We start from the raw sequence: 18,743 nt of genomic DNA, 5'->3' as shown, positions 1-18,743 counted from the left end.
TATTAAATGTAAGGATATTAAAAGGTAATGTCCATAGTAGTTCTGAAGTTCTTTTAAGAATACTGTATGTGTATGCAAACTGTCTAAAATACATATGTAAGCACATTTAGAAATTTGGAGCATAATCTGAAGAGGTGAAGAGTACTTACAATTAATAGGATTATATTTTTAATAATTAAGAATTAAAGGTTAATAAATATATAAGATTTTAAAAATCTACCTTTAGCAGGGGGAGCCTCAGGAATTTCAACATGTACTTTTTCTTCTGTGACAGTTCTTTCATGTACTTTTGGCTCTTTAAATAAAATCATTTTAATAATGTTGAGATGTATTCAAAGTTTTTCTCTCAAAGAATATCAAAGCAATGGAACACAACAATGACAAAGAAGCGATGTAATATGAAACATAAATGTACAATGTGTTTAAAATATATAATTTGTCACAAAAAAAGTCTATAAAAAGAAACTAGTAAGATTGAAATGTTTTCATTTGGGTTTACAACTTTTTCATTTCGTACATACCTGAAACATAAGAATATTCTTCTTCTGCATGAACAGAAACAGACATCTTTTCTTCTGAAATAGTCCACATTTCTACTGTCGGTACTTTAAAAATAGGATTTCATTTTAGTAGTGTTTTTCTGAACCCACATTTATGGAAGACAATGTATCAGTCTTTATCAAATCAGTAAGTCTATTGTACATTTAAGTCTTAAAGCGCAGAATTAGAGACTTAGTATGTATGCGCTAAAATAGTAAACATGAAAGTAATAAACATGAATTTAGTATCTGTTTAGAGGTCAACGAGACTGATAGTACAAAAAGCTTCTTAAAAGAGCATGTAGCCTTTTGTAAATATTATACAAAACGAGCACATAGAAGTTGCTTTTCCAAAGAAATTGCAGGATGCTAAGATCATTCATCTTTAGATATAAGCCAGCAAGCAGAATACATGAAGGAAGAGCCACATCACACTGCAATACCATGTACAGAATTTAAACACTTGAAAGCTACCCACAGAAACCATTCAACACAAAAACAAATTCTATGCTACTATGTAACAGAACAAATTAAACATGAAAGTGTGCATGTTACATACTACTAATTAAACAATGAGAGTGGTCACTGCAGGGCAATGTGAAATTGACACAAATACTAATAGACACATATATAGCCACATGCAGCACAATGATACATATAATGCTGGAAAAAATGGAATAGGTAATTGAGAGGTCAAGATCTGTACCTTTCTTTCTCATAACTTCCTCCTCCTGGACTGGCACCCGGGTAGGTTTTGGTGGCGGAACCTTCTTGGGAACTGCTGGCACTTTAGAAATATGAATTGTTAGTCCCGTATGTAGTGAAGATACCAAATTAATATTACACTTAGTTAATGTTTGCAGCACACTTTGAAAATGTAACAAACAAGAAAAATGTAATCTGATCCAGCCCTGCAGCTATGCTAGGCTTGCATGGGACAGCACAAAATGATATAAGGATAGTGGTTGTTTCTTTTGATCCCCTACCATATCTTATTAGGGGGTTATAAAATTTGTGACCACTGCTGCATAGATGTTCATGACATCCTCATTCTGTTGAGTTTTGGGGGCCCAATCAGCAATGAGCTGGGATGCATATGTATCCATATGCCCAAACAATTGGTGAAGATACCCTGGTTGATTAACCAGGATGGAGAATTGGATGTCAGACATGGGTGGGTAAGGGTGAAGAAGATACTCCCTTCCAAATGTAGTTTATCAGCACTCCCTGCCCTCAAGTATTAGGAGTTTGCTCTACAGGCTCATATGTTTCTCATAAACTGCTGCATTTATCTTCCTTTCACTACAACTGGGCAAGGGTTGTTACCATCATTGTCTCAAAGATTGAAAATCGGTCAGATCTATGTTAAATGAAGAACATTTTTTTCTGCAAACACATAAAGTGGCAATATTCCAACTACTTTCATGTCACAGTGGCGTTAAAATCATGCAGTAGGTACCAGTACCTTTAGGCAGTCTGAGTTCTTCCTCCTCAAGCCTTTGAGTGGTTACCTCAACTTCTTCAGCTACAGGTTTCCTAACAACTGCAGGCGATTTAAAGACATATCACACAACATTTAGACAACCTGGCAAATGATCACTCAGATAAAAATCAGTCAGAGCTGGGATCTGAAGCATTTAATGCGACGTTGATATGTTTTAATCTTTGCCAGTATTCCCTCTTGCACATCCACTCACATGGTTCACTGGTGATGGTGACCTCTGTGCAATGGGCCATACAGCTTTCCCACAAACCTGGTGGATCTCCAGGGACCCAGTGAGGGCCAGGGGGATCCTTAGGAAGGACCTGGTGACTACCACTTCCTAGTAGTGCAGCTCCATTGCTCTGCCAAGGACTCCACCTGACCACAGCTACTTGAGGACTGGTGCATGGTGGGAAAGGAAGATAACAAAACCTTTGCCTGAATGATGTTTGCCCAAGAATCTCTACAGCATCCAGCAACCCTCCCAGTCTCTATTTTATTGCACAGGGAAGACCCAAGTCTTCCTGAGCACCGTGCCCTTACGCATTCTGCCAGAGGGGGGAGATAGGCATGCAGGGATCTGGGGGAGGATCCCACTGCCTAGATTTACATCAGCATAAGAAAGATCTGAAACTTGCTCAGAGTGACTATAACCCTAGTTAAACAGATATATCTCAATCCTGTACCTTTATGTATGGTCACTTCTTTCTTTTCTTTCTTTTCAGCTGTAATTGCTGGTGTTATATGCTCAGGCATGGGCTTCTGAGGAACTCCAATCACTTTAATAAAAACAGCATCACAGTTAATGAAGAGGAAGTACACACCCTGAAAAAGGTCACCTTACCTCAGGGTGGGACAGCCAACATTAGGTGCTGATATAATATTTTACAAATAAAACACACAGTCGTGAACATCCAACAGTTGTCATGGGGGATTCTGTTCATTTCTGGCTTTGTTGCTAACCCATTGACTTTAGGACCCAATTCTGTCTTAGCTAAATACACACTTCTCCCACTGGGATAATTGGGAGGCATGCTGTTGACATATATGGCTCTTAATGCTCCAGAAAAGATTTGTGGAACATTCCACCCAAATTGGCCTTGTCTGGGGGAAAATCTTCTCAAATAATTAAAAACATGGAAGTGTCAAAACTATGGTTAATTCATAGTGCATTTGAAAAGCTCCCAAACTTCAAAGTCCACAAATTAATATCACACTATAATGTGTCACCTTGAGCGGTGTTCATATCATCCTAGCCCTGCTCGACGATGGGCCATGATTTACCACTGATTTGCAATCATAACTCCCCTGTACTTTGGGAAGTTCTACATACAGATTGATAGCACAATATACCCCAAAGTACAGCAACAGAAAATCTCAAAATTTACCAATTGGGGAGAAAATACAGAGAGATCAGGGCTTACTTCTGAATACAGGGGAAAACTACATAAAGAAACAATATAGATTAAATAAGGAATAACTGCTACTGTCAAACTCAAAATCCTGGAAAACCACTCTAAACCTTACCCTACAAGACTGGGTGGGGTAGGCTTCACAGACTGCAGCTGTAATGCACCTGGATAAATGGAAATACATTACAGCTGGCTTTAGATCCCTGACAGAGATAAATGTGGATGTATAGTAGGTGGGCTTGAGCCTTCCTTCTCTATATGCTCATTTCTCCTTTTATACAGGCAGCCACAAGCTGCTTGGTGCTTGATCTTGTTTTCATTGAAGTTAATGGCAAAACTTCCATTAAATCAACCGTTCAGGTTCAGTTCCATGGAGAGTAGAGGAGGGGGTGAAGAAGACCTGCACCACCCCACTGCAGCATGTGAAGCTGTATACACTATATACACATGTATACACACTGGAAACCCCATGTATCCTTGTTATGAAAAGGTCCCAAAATGGAAAAAAAAAGTTCTGTTTGTCCTTTAAAAATCCTGGTAGCTGCTGAAATATTAGGTCTTGTAGGTCTCGGCCTCTTTAATAGGTAATTAGAAGATAACAGGTCAAGAAAATGGCACAAAATACTAATAGTAATTTCAATATTTATGTTCCATTGTATTCAGCAGTAACATTTTATACATCCCAAAACAAATGAATTATAGTGAGCAGGGCCAAGAGAATAGAGGGATGGGGAAAGTGAAGGGAAAAAAGATTAATAAAATTAAGAAATTCGAATATACCTTCTTCATGATAAACTTGTTTTTCTTCATAAGTTTCCCATTCCTCTTCCCCTTCTTCATAACCTTCTTCCCTTTCATAATATTCCTGTTCTCCATAATCTTCTTCCCATTCTTCATAAGGTTCTTTTTGTTCTTCATAAATTTCTTCTTTTTGTTCATAAACCTCTTCTCTTTCTTCATATATTTCCTCCTTTTCATGAACTTCTTCCCTTCTAGCTACAGAAGTCACTTCGATCTCTTGTGGCTTTCTTGGCACTTCGGGAACTTTAAAAGATTGCTCATATTAAAATATGGAGTTTGCAAGGCATAATGTGTGTATTTAATTTAAGAAATATACCTATTTATGGAATTCAAGTAGCATATTAAACATTTTTACGCAGTAGTCTAAGTATTATATTGCTGTTTTATTGTCTTTTGCTACTTCTGATATTGTCCAGACTTGCTTTGCCTCATGCAGACACAGTTGATCAATTTACTAATAGGTTGGCTAAGTTAGAGTTATCGCCTCAATACATAACTATGTTATCATTATTTGGGGTTATAGGACCCATATTTCAACGGCAATTTTCTCCTATTTGTTCACTGGAAGACTACCACACTGAGTTCATTATATATCAACTGCAAGAGAAAGTTGGAATAGGAATTTTTTTTTCAAATTAATATAATCAGCACATGCTAGTAGCAGGGTGAAATCTGTCTAAGGAAGTTAAGATGAATGAAAGAAAAATTCAAGAAAGAATCTGCATACTTCTGATGCAGATTATCACACGGTAGGAAAACTGAGTGGCCTATTTCTACACAATGGATTATTTTCTTAGTATACATGTTTTAAATACACTGCTTTTGTTGAAATAATAACCTGTTACTTTTGGGGTTGGGGCCAGGATGCTGGCTTCTTTACAACCTCTGAAACTGTAGAAACATGTTATGTTTAGTGGTCCAATCTCTCCTTAATATGCATACATAGCTCCCATTCACACTATAAAGGCAGATATAGATGCATATTGAGGTGGTATATATCCTTTAGCAACCTCTAGGTGACAGACACACTGTCCCAGATTTTCTCACCCATTGAAGTCAACTGTAAAACTCCCATTAATTTAAAACGTCAAAGGATCAGTTCTAATATTACTCACAGAAAAAATAGAAATGGAGCATGAAGAAATTAGCACCTTTCCTAAATTCTGCATTTATGGCCCAATCCAATCTCCACTGAAGTTGATGGAAAGGCTCCCATTGATTTTAATGGCACTGAATCAAGTCTCTAGGGCATTGTTGTAAGCCCACTGAAGCCAAAGGATGGAATCCCATTGGGAGTTTTTTTACAGGTTGTATACTGTCTACATACTCACTTTTTCTAGATAGAAATAAATAACTAGCATCTTGAGAATACATTATTTCACCCAAAATGTTTTTATTCCTGACAAAATTTAACTAAATAAAATAAAATAAAACAAAGTAATAATAATATTCACATAAATAAAAAAAATTTGGAGAGGTTTTTACATATGCCTAATCAAAGCTGCTGATAGCAATGTTTTGTAGATTTATGCTGGTATGATAAGAAAAACACTGAAAAGACTATTGATTCTAACTGATATAATCTACAAGATAGGGTACGTCTACACTACAGGATTAATTCGAATTAGCTTAAACCGATTTTATAAAACAGATATTATAAAGTCGATTGTGCGTGTCCATACTAGGCACATTAATTCGGTGGTGTGCATCCGTGGTCCGAGGCTAGCGTCGATTTCTGGAGCGGTGCACTGTGGGTAGCTACTGTAAAATAATGAGGCCAATAACGTCGATTTGCATCTACACTAACCCTAAATCAATATAGTAATATTGATTTTAGCGTTACTCCTCTTGTTTTGTAGGAGTACAGAAATCTATTTAAAGAGCCCTTTAAATCGATATAAAGAGCAGTGTAGTGTGGACGGGTGCAACGTTAAATCGATTTAACGCTGTTAAAATTGGTTTAACAGCGTAGTGTGGACCAGGCCATCAAGGCCTTTGGATTGACTAAGTGAGAAGCTACAGTTTTCTCTACATCTTTTTAAATAGGCAGCTGCATCCCTCAATTTCATAAAATGACACTATAAGAGAACAGTCACATATTTACAGAGTAGCTTTTGTCTTTGTTTTGCTAGTCTTTTTACTGAGTTTTTATTATTTTTATCTTCAGAGCTTAGGTTCTTGTATGCTAATTCATGCTCATTTTTTCAGTCTTTATCTTGTATCACCAGGTTACAACCTTTAACTAGGATCACGTGAGAAATTACTTCATAGATTCTAGGGTCAGAAGGGACCAATGTGATCATCTAGTCCGACCCCCTGCACAAAGCAGGCCACAGTACCCTACCCATCCACTTCTATAACAAACCCCTAACCTATGCCTGAGTTATTGAAGTCTTCAAATTGTGGTTTGAAGACCTCAAGTTGCAGAGAATCCACCAGCAAGTGACCAATGCCCCACACTGCAGGGTAAGGCAAAAAACCTCCAGGGCCTCTGCCAATCTGCCCTGGAGGAAAATTCCCTCCCGACCCCAAATATGGTGATCAGCTAAACCCTGAGCATGTGGGCAAGACTCACCAGCCAGCACTCAGAAAAGAATTCTCTGCAGTAACTCAGATCCCATTCCATCCAACATCCCATCACCAACCACTGGGCATACTTATCTGGCGATAATCAAAGATCAGTTGCCAAAATTAGGCTCTCCCATCATACCATCCCTTCCATAAACTTATCAAGCTTAATCTTAAAGCCAGATATGTCTTTTGCCCCCACTACTCCCCTTGGAAGGCTGTTCTACCTTGATAATCACTGTTCCAGAACATATTTTGAAATATTCTAATGAATGAGAATTTGGGTTTTAAAAATGCATCTTTATAACTTAAAAATAAAAAAGTCAAACACAAAAACCTTTCATTATTCCACATTAAATACAATTACTGTCTTTAAAATACCTTTTAAAAAAATAATGTAAAAATCCATTTTACCTTTAGGTGGAGCAATTTCTTCAGGAGCTTTTGAAACCACTTTTTTGGAGACTTTCTTTACAAGAACTTTCTTGGTTTCTAAAAGACAAATATATATATATATATATATATATTTGCATTTAACAGCTACAGGAAAAAGTTGGATTTAACATAGTACATTCTGTTTGACATTTCCAGTTTTAAATCTATAAGCTTTTACCTTTCTTCTCTTCTGGTGGTGGAACAGCAAAAGGCAGCAAAACAGGAATAGGGATATCTTAGGAAAATAAAGAAGATATTTTATATCAATGCTACATTCTTAATAATATGTGAAAAAAATCCCTAATATGCTTTGCATACAGACATACAGGATAACTGTATTACAATTAAAAAATCAAAAGTAACTTGTGGTGTGGGTTGGAACAGTCAAAGTACTTTCCATGGGTGGGACCCAGAGTGGCCCAGTGGGGGAGCAAGTGGGGCAATTTGTCCCAGGCCCCGGGCCCCATAGGGGCCCCATTAGCCCTGGCCTGGCGGCAGTCCAGGTCTTCAGCGGCATTTCAGCAGTGGGGGGCCCTTCAGTGCTGCCGAAGACACAGAGCGACTGAAGGGCCCCCTGCCGCCGAAATGCTGCCGAAGACCCGGACCACTGCCAGGTGAGTACAAGTGACGCAGCTCCCCCGCTTTTCCCCAGACCCCCTGAATCGTCTGGGTGGCCCTGGTGGGAACTGAAAATCTATCCTAATGAAAGGGGGCTGTTGGCCTCCTACTGAAACTTAATACAGGGTTTTTTGTTGGCCCTCTCCCCATACCAGGAAAAGGGGGAAGGGTCAAAGAGAAATCAGGATCCTGAGAGTGACAGTCCCCAGGGCCAGTGCTCCAAGTCTGTGGATTGACAGGGTAGGCAGATCAATGTGGGAGTCTAGAGCCTGGGGCCCATCTTCCATGTGAGCTGGAGCTGCCTGAGTGAAAGTAGGGCAATGGCAGAGCTAAGAGGAAAGCAGCAGCCAGAGTGGAGCTGGGGAAAGAGCAGGAGTACAGAGACAGAGAAGGCAGAGCTAAGTTGGAAGAGGAGCAGCAGCAGCCAGAGCTGGTCTGGGAGGTAGGCAGCAGCAGCACTGAGCCAGAGTAGGGGAACTGGAGCAGCCCAGAGCCAGGGAGCTGGAGCAGTGGAGACCAGCCACGCCGACGGTGAGCCAGGGCTGAGCTACTTCAGGGAGCTGCAGGGCCAGGGCCGGGCAGTGGATGCCTTCTGTGCCACAAGTAATACTGGAGCCAAGAGTGGTGAGCAGCCAGGGAGAGGAAGGTGGAGGCCCTAGGCAGCGAGGGCCCAGTGGAGGGAGACATCACCAGGCAAGAGGGCCTTGAAGGCTGGACTCAAGAGGGGTGGAAAACGGGGCCCTGAATCACAGCAGGGCTAATGCTGGGGAAAAGGGTCCTGCCACCTAGAGTCAGAAAGCGTGTAGCTTCCATCTGAGTAGGTGTTTTACCCACTGTATCACCATAGCACAGCCAGATCCTGGGAAGGAGGCCTGGGGCATGTGAAGAATAGGCTGTGAACTTTTATTCAGTAGCTGAAACTGTTTTTGTGTTATTCCCCATCCCCAGCCCCTTGTTCCTTTAACCTTTTCCATTTTCCCCTTATTTTATTTACAGTTGCTATTTAATAAGTTGTATTTGGTTTAAACTTATTGTAATGATCAGTGGGTCAGGAAAGTGGCCAGTGTAAGAGAGTACCCTGGAGAGGGGACACCATGACCCCTGTCCTAAGTGACCCTGCCTTATTGGGGTTACGAGGGTTGCCACACGGGAGAGTGGAAGAGGAGTCCTCAAGGTCAGGCAGGCATCTGGGCAAAGGGAGTTGGAGCAAGGACACATCTTTTTGCTGTATGGTTCCCCCAGGGTAGTACAGAAGCCAGGAAAGTTCCCCATGATAGTGGGACCATTCCCATGCTCATACTTACTTGACCAGTCTACTCTGACAATTATTTAAGTCAGTGGGTACTATTGCACACCCAGCACCAGAAGTAACAGTGCCACTGCCTCCCCCAGCAAACCCTGATCATTCAAGCTTTGTTCAGAGAGGGGTGAATTTGAACACTGCTCAATCCTAGATTTTCTCTGAGGTTCCTGAATCTCCAAACTGCGCACTGCACTTTTGCCTAGATTCTAAAGAGAAATCCCATTATAAAAATCTGGTTATTCATTTTACCTTCAGCTGGTGCTTCAATTGGAACTGCAACTCTGGCATCAGGAACATCTGGAAAGTCAAAATATATAGAAATGTATAAAGTAGAGATTCAGATGAACTTGTCCAATCCCGAGGACTGGGTTACAGTATTTTCTAAGGATTAATTTTAAACAACTCAAGAGATGGGACCTCCACCTCTTCCCATAGGAAACTGTTCTACAGGCTGTTACTCCTCCGCATTAGGAAACATTCAGACTATATCTCCTCTCTTCAGTTTCATCCATTAAACCTGTTTATATCCTCTTGGAGCACCTTGTGCAATTTTTCCTTCTCTTTTGATTTAACATCATAGAAATGCATATGGATCATTATCATGTCCTCTTCCTCAGTCATAGTTTAGCCAAGTTACACACTCCTAAATTTTATTATCATTTTAATTACATCACACCCTAAATCCTTATATTCTGGTTTGTTTGTTTTTAAATTAGATTCTAATATTTTAGACGGTTTTCTCTCTTTCTCATACACCCCCCCACACACACAGAAAGGAAGATTATTAAGTACAATTAGAATGATCACTTTCCTTGTCTATGATATATTGTTCGTCTATTTGGTTGCTTTTTTATTCCTTCCCTAACCTTCACTATATTGCATTGTAAGTCCACGCTCAATTAACTGTCCACTCTCAGCCTCAAGGAAAGGGGGGAAGTTGGCTTCCCATAATATGCAAGAGGACCCCAGGCCCATAAATTCCTCAATAATTGCGGAGTCATCACAACATTCACAATTGCTACCTATGGGAAAAATCCTCCTTTATAGATCTGGAAATTCCTTCTCAGTATATTAGCCTTGGTGAACTAAAACCAAATCCAGAAATAAGGGTTCCAAAAACAAAAATAAAGGAGGACACAAAATTAAATCAGTGCCAGATGATTCATAGACATGTTCTCAATTTTTTCTTTACCTGGTGGCTTCACTTCCAGTTTCATTTCTGCAAAAGAACAACAGATTTGTATTTAGAATGTTTTCGCTCTCCAGCACACAATTTCAGATCTTGTATGTAGCTACACTCTCAAACCTGTTTACTACATGCACTAACCTTTGGTTGTCAGATAGAGCTCTGCAGTGCTTCTTGCTTCACCCCTTGGTTCAAGACGAGCAATTACAGAATACACACCTGGAAAATGAAAGCATTTTGATATATACCTCACGTTGATTGTTAAAAAACACAAACAATGAGAAAAAACAGTGACAATGGAAACATCCCATTAAGGTTACCTTCATCTTGCGCAGTGACATTGTGGATAGTCATATAATGACAGCGACCTTCACTTCTAAAGCTGTATTTATGACTCTCCCGCAGTTCAATGGAGCCTTTGTACCATGTCACAACTGCATCATCAAAAGAGACCTCACACTCAAAGGTTGCAGACTGGTGTTCACTCACCACTATATTCTGTATGCTCTTTGTGAACTGAATGGGCTCAGCTGGTTTGGAAACAAAACAAAAATATATTTGTTATCCTTGTTGCAATAGACCTTTGTTGGTTTGTACAGTAACTCCTCACTTAACGTTGTAGTTACGTTCCTGAAAAACTAGACTTTAAGTGAAACAATGTTAAGCGAATCCAATTTCCCCATAAGAATTAATGTAAATAGGAGGGTTAGGTTCCAGGGAAATTTTTTTCACCAGAAAAAAAAATATATCTATATCTATACACACACACACACACACACACACACACACACACACACACACACACACACACACACACACACACACACACACACACACACACACACACACACACACACACACAGAGAGTATAAGTTTTAAACAAACAATTTAATACTGTACACAGCTATGATGATTGTGAAGCTTGGTTGAGGTGGTGAAGTCAGAGGGTGGAAGAGGGTGGGATATTTTCCAGGGAATGCCTTGCTGCTAAATGATGAACAAACTCTCAGCTAAGCCCTTAAGGGTTAAACATTGCTGTTAATGTAGCCTCACACTCTGCAAGGCAGCACAAATGGAGGGAGAGGAGACAGCATGGCAGACAGAGACAGAGACACACACCCTGTGTGTGAGAGAGAGTACACTGACCGCACTCTAAGTACACTGCCTTTTTGAGTAGATCAGCAAGTTGAGACAGCAGCTGCTGCTAGCAAGCTCCCTCTGTCCCGAGCCCTTTGTGTCTGTCCCCCCCACACCCTGCTCTGTGGAGATGGGGTAAACGAAGGACAGGAGCAGGTGGGAAGGAGACACTCTGATATTAATCCTCCCTTCTCTGCCCCCCCTGCACAGCAAGCAGGTGGCTCCTGGGAGCAGCTCCAAGGCAGAGGGCAGGAGCAGCACATGGCAGTGGGGGGAGGGACCGCTGAACTGCCCGGAAATTGATAGCCTGCTGGGTGGCTGCTGTACAGGTAACTTAGGGGAGCAGGGAGCTGATGGGGGGATACCAGTCCACCCTGGTTCCAAGCCCCCACCCGCTAGCTCCAATGGGTTGCTCTTTCTGTAAGCAGTGGACAAAGGAGGTAGCTGCCAAACAACCTTATAAGGGAGCACTGCACAACTTCAAATGAGCATGTTCTCTAATTGATGAGCAACGTAACAACGAAACAACATTAACCGGGATGACTTTAAGTGAGGATTTACTGTATATAATTTATTGTAATTCCATAAACGAACAACAGACATCTACTAGGATATTGAAAAAGGAAATTAAGAAAAAAGAAATACAAAGAAATCTGTATTCATCATTCTATTTCCTGTGAAGTGCTTCATTTAGGAGTGAAGTTAAGAAGACACAAGAGTATTGCCACAACAAGATTATTATAAGAAGTATTCAAGAGAAGTCATTAAAGCAATTAAGAAAAGATAAAGAATGCTTGGTGTATAGGCACTTCGGAAGTTTGAAACCTCAGGAAAATATAAACATCTCAGAAAGAGGAGACTAAACAGGATAAACATAACACAGATCAAAGTTTCAGAGTGGTATGGCAACACCCATTTTTTCATGTTCTCTGTGTATTTTTATATACATATATATATATATCTTCCTACTATATTTTTCCCCTGCATGCATCTGAAATTTGTTAGTCTCTAAGGTGCCACAAGTACTCCTCATTCTTTTTTCAGATCAAAGTGTTTCAGAGTAATGGGTCATATTAATTACACAAATAAAATATTATTAGGTTATTCTGGCAGTGGTATCTCCTTCAAAGGAATGGATCAGTAGAATTTCCCATCAGGTCCATCTTCTGTTAACTAAGCATCAAGAAACTCAAGAAACCATAACAAAGAGATTTCCATCTGTTTACAAACCTTCAATGGTTAGATCTGCAGTTGTTTCTAGATTCTGAAGCTTGCAGGTATACTGTCCCTGGTCTTCTGTTCTAACATCTTTGATGATTAGTTTGTGTATTTTCTCTGAGACTTGTGTTGAGTATCTTCCTCCTATCTTAATGGCTTTTCCATTTCTGTACCACTGAGATTTGGCATTTGGGATAGAGAACTGACAAATCAGGGTACAAGTGCGTCCTTCCTTGAAAGCAGTATCATGAAGATTCCGTTCAACTGCAGGTGCTGTTAGCATGTTAAAATACATATTTTAGTAGATATCTGAGTGTTAAATTAAAGAGTATAAAATACTTTCAAATAGAAACTTTAAACGTACACTTACCAATCACAGTTAGCTTTGCATTAGCAATATGTGGACCACAGACAACTCTGAAATTCCCCTGATCTGCAGGTTGGCAGTTCCTGATTCTGAGTATGTGCCGATCACCTTTAATTTTTATTTCATACTTGTTACTAGAATTCAATTTTTGAGTTCCTTTGTACCAGGAGAGTTTGATTTCTGGATAATTAATTTTAATTTCACATTCAAATATAGCGTCCTCATCTGCTAAAACAGTCTGGTTTTCAATATCGCTGATGAGAGTAATAGGCTGAAAAATATGATTTTAAAAGGTTCAGTCTTCATTCCAAGATCACACTTCCTATTATGTGATTAAATATTTTACTATCAAGTCAAAGCCATCATTTCACCTCTGTCTCTGTGACTCTTCGATGAATAAATGATACAAGTTCCTCAAATCCTTGTTCTCCTTTGCGAACTCTCTCTGTGATTTCAGTTTCCTGGAGAAATACATGACGTGGTTTAACATGAAGTAACACTACTGGGAAATAGCTAGGATCCATGTGTTTATATCTGCCCAAGAAGTCTGGAGAGTCGTGTATCTCTTTAAATGAACTTTCTGCAAACCCATAGCTCACTTTAACCTCCTTCCCAGCCCATCTTACTGGTTCCGTGTCACCAAGATCCTCTGGACAAAGACATGGAGACAGGACTTACTGGGACAGAAAGGTCACTGTTGGTAGTGGCACTGCCTCACCCAGTGCTTGAGCATGCCGGGAGTTCGCAGAGTGAGATAAGGATTGGAATCTGAATCTCTTATGCATACAGCGATGTCACAGCTAGGACATCAAGCCTGGTGCCAGAAACCATGTTACTCTTAACATTCCCAATGCTACAGTCTGACTAGGTCTTACCAATCTATGACTTTCTTCTTCTTGGCTTTGCTTTAGCAGCTCAAAGGCTTGGAGGAGGCCACGGAAATCTGTAATTCCATACATGCGAGCATACTTCTCATATTCTTTAGGATCAACATTTTTTAGAAGTTCCATGATATCAGTGGGCTTCTCTTCCTCTTCTTCCTTCTTTTTGGTTGGAGTACTGTTTAAGCAAGGGGATTAATTAGAAGACATGCACAATATTTCTCCTTTCTAAGAGAATCCTTTGGGAAACCAAGTCTGCTTAAAATTGTTTGGTATAGAGCAAGCCTACAGGTTAGTGCTAGAGGGGCCTTCTGTGCCTAATAGTTTGTAGGATAAGTGCTCGCTACTCATGACTTCAAGGGGATTCTTAGCTAATTGAAAGACTGTTGATATGAGTACGTCTTGATGGGATCAAGGCCAATATATAATTGGTGTCAACCTGTTCAATACAGTGTGAATACTAATAATTACATCTGGATCAGAGATACAATTAAAGTATCCCCCACTGTAGAGATTATAGACAAATCTAGACAAGATTCTTATGCCTACCTCTTCAGTTTTGCTCTCAGATCTCCTTCAATTACTTCTTCCTTTCTTCGTTCTTCAACTTGAAGTTCGACACTGGTCTCAATTTCACCATGTTCATTAAAAGCTACACATCTGTACGTTCCAGAATCAGTTTTTGTTGCATCCTTTATTTCTAGTTTGGCTTCGTCTCCTCTCTGCTGGATGAAAATGCGACCTCCCTGGTTGAGTTGTCTCCACTTTCCCTTAGTCCATTTAACATTTGGGATTGGATCACCTCCAACTTTAGCAAGAAATGTTGCAACACTCTCTATAGAAAAATACAAAATCAAGAAGCTTATCTTTCACACATCTAAGACAGCAGGAGATAATATCATATTGCAATACAACAAATAGAGAAAATGACATTTTTGGAGAATGAACTTACTTTCCACAATTTTGATACTCTGAGGCTCTGAGATAAAGTACAGCTTTCCATCCACTGGTGCTTTCTTAGCTGCTGGTGCAGCTGCTGGTTTTTCTGGAAAATAGGTTTAAGGAATTAAGATGGAGGGTTTAATAGAACAGCTCAGGCATAACAACTTTTTTTACTCCGCTGAATGGGAAGGGATGTACTATCGGGATATTTTTATTGTAGCTGAATCCATCTACTAAATCAGTATATGCAGTCCATGTGTGAAAGAAAAAAATGCCAATTACTTTCCAATGACTTTCAATAAGTTGTCATTTCATTCCTAAAATGGAAGCAGACACTCTGGCCTGATTCTGATCTCTGTTACAGCATGTAAATTTTAATTTACATTAATGTAAATGACATCAGACTTGGGTTCTGATTTTTTTAAAATGGATTACTTTAATTTAGACTCTTAAATGCATAGCTGGTCACTTAAATAAGTGGCCTGATTTTCAAAAGTGCTGATTAGTTGGTTACCCAGCAACTCCCAGGTCAGGACAGTAACAAAGGGCTTCTCTTTAGCACTCCTTTCTTAAAAGCCTGGCCCACAAGGTTTCTTAGAGTTATGATCAACCTACAGCTAGAAGTTTAAAGTGACTAAACTGCTGTAGGCCACTGCTGCCTCCATGCTTGGGTGGTGCTACCTTAATATGTTCATGACTGAAGAGCTCAGATGCTATAGAATGGGTAAAAAATAAAGTATCTTTGACAGAGAGAGAGAGAGACTCATCCCCAAACTGTATTAATTTCAATTGAGTGAGAGGGCCATGTGGGTTGAAGCTGAGATAGCCCAGCCCAATTAATTCCACTGCTGCCTCTGAGCTGGGCAAAGAATTCTTTCTTAATGTGCTCCTCAGCCTTCTTCCTTACTCTATATTTTTTTGGCTGGCTCACTCCAGACTGTGCTGTGTCTCATGGTGCCACATGGGCATGGAGCACTCTCCCTGACAATATACCAAATGCCCTTAGTAATGTCCTACAAGACATGCCTAAAACCCCATCTTCCCCCTGGAGCATGCATGCTCTGGAGACTGAAGCCCACTCTCTCGGCTTGGTCTTGCCTCAAACCCTTTGTTTTGTCTGCAAGGTTAAATTCTAAACCCTCAGGGTGAGGATCTAATGTTCATTTGACACAGACTTCTAATGTATACATTGTATATTTATGGTGTTATATTAATTATCATTAAATATAATGCTACAATAAGGCCAGTATTTCCGATTACATAATATTTTATGATCTAACAAAGACACTGGTTATTTTCTATTTGATTATGAACTACTTAATTCGCAGAAAACAAAGATGTGAGCATTGTCGTTTTGGTATAAACTGTCATCACAAGACATGGTTTTTCTCTTTTACTATACCTTTCACTGTCACTTTTGACTTGCAAGAGTCACTTCCAGCCACATTTATAGCTTTGCACACATATTCGCCTGCATCAGTTTTACTAACTGTGGTGAGTTCCAAAAGAGCTGTTCCATTAGCAAAGCTAAAGTTGCATTTATCTGAAGCTTTTATTTCTCTCCCAGCCTTCAGCCACTGAATCCTGATTGGCTGTGATCCCTGGACGTGGCAGCTGAGCTGCAAAATATCTCCTTCTGCTATTGTCACTGGTCTAAGAGGTTGGTCAAACACTGGTGGCTTTTTTGGTTCTGGAATTGGAAAATATTTTAGTAAATAATCAAGAAAGAAATGTGTGTTATGAACATGAGAGAGAAACACAGGAAATAAATGAAATCTTGACTCTAACAAGTCAGTTGTATCTACAAGTAAGAGAATGATAAGCAATGTGTGTTGATACATACAAGTCTGGTTTCTGAGAATACTAATGCTACATAGTATTAGAAAAAATAGTATGGAAAATGTACTTTTTCACAAGCATGCAAGAAGAGAGCTTTATGTATTCCATCTTCTTTCAGTGCAGTAGTATAAATTTGCACTCTTTCTTAAAGAATATTAAAACAACTAAAGCACCACTGCTATTCTTCATATATTGCTTAAGCACTTTTTATAAGACCAAACAATGCAATATATTACAAAAGCAATTATTGCTGAAGTCCATTTTACCACAGCAAACTGCCCTGGCTGTACAAATTTAGACATATATGCATTTGTTCTGAACCTTCCAACAATGAAAGAAAAGCTGCACATCTTGCATAGCAAAACTGCCATTACATGAAAAGAAAATGAGTAGAGATTTGATGCATATTATGGGACCTCAAGTTTTTAGATCACTAAACGTTCAAGCTGATCTGTTTTTACAATCTTAATTCATAGTTCACACCTGATATAATTGGTTACCTCATCATCATTGACATAAATTTTAAAGCAACATTAATCTGACTTTAAGCTAGAAAGTCAAATTAATTGCTTGCTTTTGTGGTTTAACTCAATCCCATCCTGGATGCCCTCAACAGCAAGAGTGAGGAACAGTGACAATGCAATTGGTGGGAAAGATACGCGAGCAAATTTACTGACATTAATGTAGGCAAAAAGAAACCAGTATTACAGGTTTCTAATTTCTACTGTGTTAAATGTATGTCTTTTGGGTGACATCACATAATGTCTCTCAATATTATTTGACATAATATAAAAGGCAATGTAATGGGAAGAGCAGAGGATCAATCCATCCTGATCTTATGCATTAGCAGATGAGTTTGGAAAAATCACGATTGCAAATAGAGGAAGATAAAATGGCCTGATGTATTTTTGGCACCACGTGAAGATCAGCCACATGTAACTTGGCTACTCCTCAGTTTGGTAGTCCTATTTGGCAGGGATAAAAGTTTTATCTTATGACTCTTGATGTGTGGAGGAGCTGAGCACTACTATTCCATATGAAATCACCTGGCAATGCAGGTGTTTGAAAACCAGTCCAGGGTGTTGGACCCACTAAAATATTTCTTTGCTTGGGGTAGGCAATCATGCATTTGCAGAGCAGGTATGTCACAACTCTACCGTCAGGTATGCATGACCAAACTAGTTAGTTTATGCGAGAGTTGCACAGGTGTAAATATAGGCCAAAATAAAACCATCTCATGCACATTTTACTTTGCTCATTCCATACAGTTCCCCTGCAAAACACTAATGGAGGTTCAAATGAAGTGTCAGCATAGGCTCATTTTTATGAGTAATCTTGACGTTACTGTTTAAAGTATGACATACATCATATTGCAGTAGGGAAAAGAGGAAAAAAACAAATGTACAAGAAAAAGACATGCAATGGAGTAGACAGTGTGTTTGCACTACACTTGTTAAGAGCTAGATAAATAATTCACAAAATACTTTCTAAACACATTATGTACTATGCTCAGAATGCATATTAAGGGTATGGACTTCCAAAGATATATGATAAATTGGGATTATGTATGCATGATAGGTCCCAAAGGACAGTATGCAAAAAGTAAAAAACAAAACCAAAAATAACAACAAAAAAACCCCAAAGACTCTGACTCTTGCATTAATAATTAGATGTTAAATGAGCTATTTTTGAGAAATGTTGACATTGTCCCACAAAAATCCATCACACTTTAGTGAACAAATATTCCAGGTGTGGTCTGGAATTTGTTTCATTACCAGGAATAATTATGGCATATTGCAAACCTCTAGCCATTCATAGCATGCACAGTGTTGGGTTATTATTTGCTACTAATATGTATTGATAGCAGCAAGATTTGTGTAATACCATTCTCTAAATAAAATATAGAAAGCTACAGGAACGCAGTCACTATTTTGTCGTATACTATTTCTATCATATTCTAAGGTGAAAGGAATAGAATTACTGTGCCCAAAGTCTATCCTGAAATACAGAGCTT

The 18,743-nt window shown here is 39.3% G+C and overlaps 1 protein-coding gene across 50 annotated transcripts in view; it reads right to left on the bottom strand.

Moving 5' to 3' along the window:
- TTN (titin) overlaps positions 1-18,743 on the bottom strand; it is a 312,200-nt gene that overhangs the window by 170,024 nt on the left and 123,433 nt on the right. For 49 of the 50 annotated variants that reach the window (XM_050916743.1, XM_050916742.1, XM_050916769.1 and 46 more), the window contains exons 130-148: positions 16,293-16,580; positions 14,901-14,993; positions 14,498-14,783; positions 13,943-14,126; positions 13,439-13,528; positions 13,071-13,338; positions 12,713-12,973; positions 10,666-10,875; positions 10,487-10,564; positions 10,352-10,378; positions 9,409-9,456; positions 7,417-7,473; positions 7,218-7,295; positions 4,215-4,478; positions 2,709-2,801; positions 2,005-2,082; positions 1,246-1,326; positions 522-605; positions 221-295 (exon numbers count right to left, since the gene is read on the bottom strand). In XM_050916743.1, the coding sequence (XP_050772700.1) occupies positions 221-295; positions 522-605; positions 1,246-1,326; positions 2,005-2,082; positions 2,709-2,801; positions 4,215-4,478; positions 7,218-7,295; positions 7,417-7,473; positions 9,409-9,456; positions 10,352-10,378; positions 10,487-10,564; positions 10,666-10,875; positions 12,713-12,973; positions 13,071-13,338; positions 13,439-13,528; positions 13,943-14,126; positions 14,498-14,783; positions 14,901-14,993; positions 16,293-16,580 (2,643 nt within the window). The remainder of the gene's footprint in view (positions 1-220; positions 296-521; positions 606-1,245; positions 1,327-2,004; positions 2,083-2,708; positions 2,802-4,214; positions 4,479-7,217; positions 7,296-7,416; positions 7,474-9,408; positions 9,457-10,351; positions 10,379-10,486; positions 10,565-10,665; positions 10,876-12,712; positions 12,974-13,070; positions 13,339-13,438; positions 13,529-13,942; positions 14,127-14,497; positions 14,784-14,900; positions 14,994-16,292; positions 16,581-18,743) is intronic. The other variant, XM_050916751.1, reaches the window with a different exon arrangement.

This window comes from Gopherus flavomarginatus, chromosome 10, assembly GCF_025201925.1.
Source record: "Gopherus flavomarginatus isolate rGopFla2 chromosome 10, rGopFla2.mat.asm, whole genome shotgun sequence".
NCBI classification, from domain to species: domain Eukaryota; kingdom Metazoa; phylum Chordata; order Testudines; family Testudinidae; genus Gopherus; species Gopherus flavomarginatus.
This window is presented reverse-complemented; position numbering and strand designations above follow the sequence as displayed.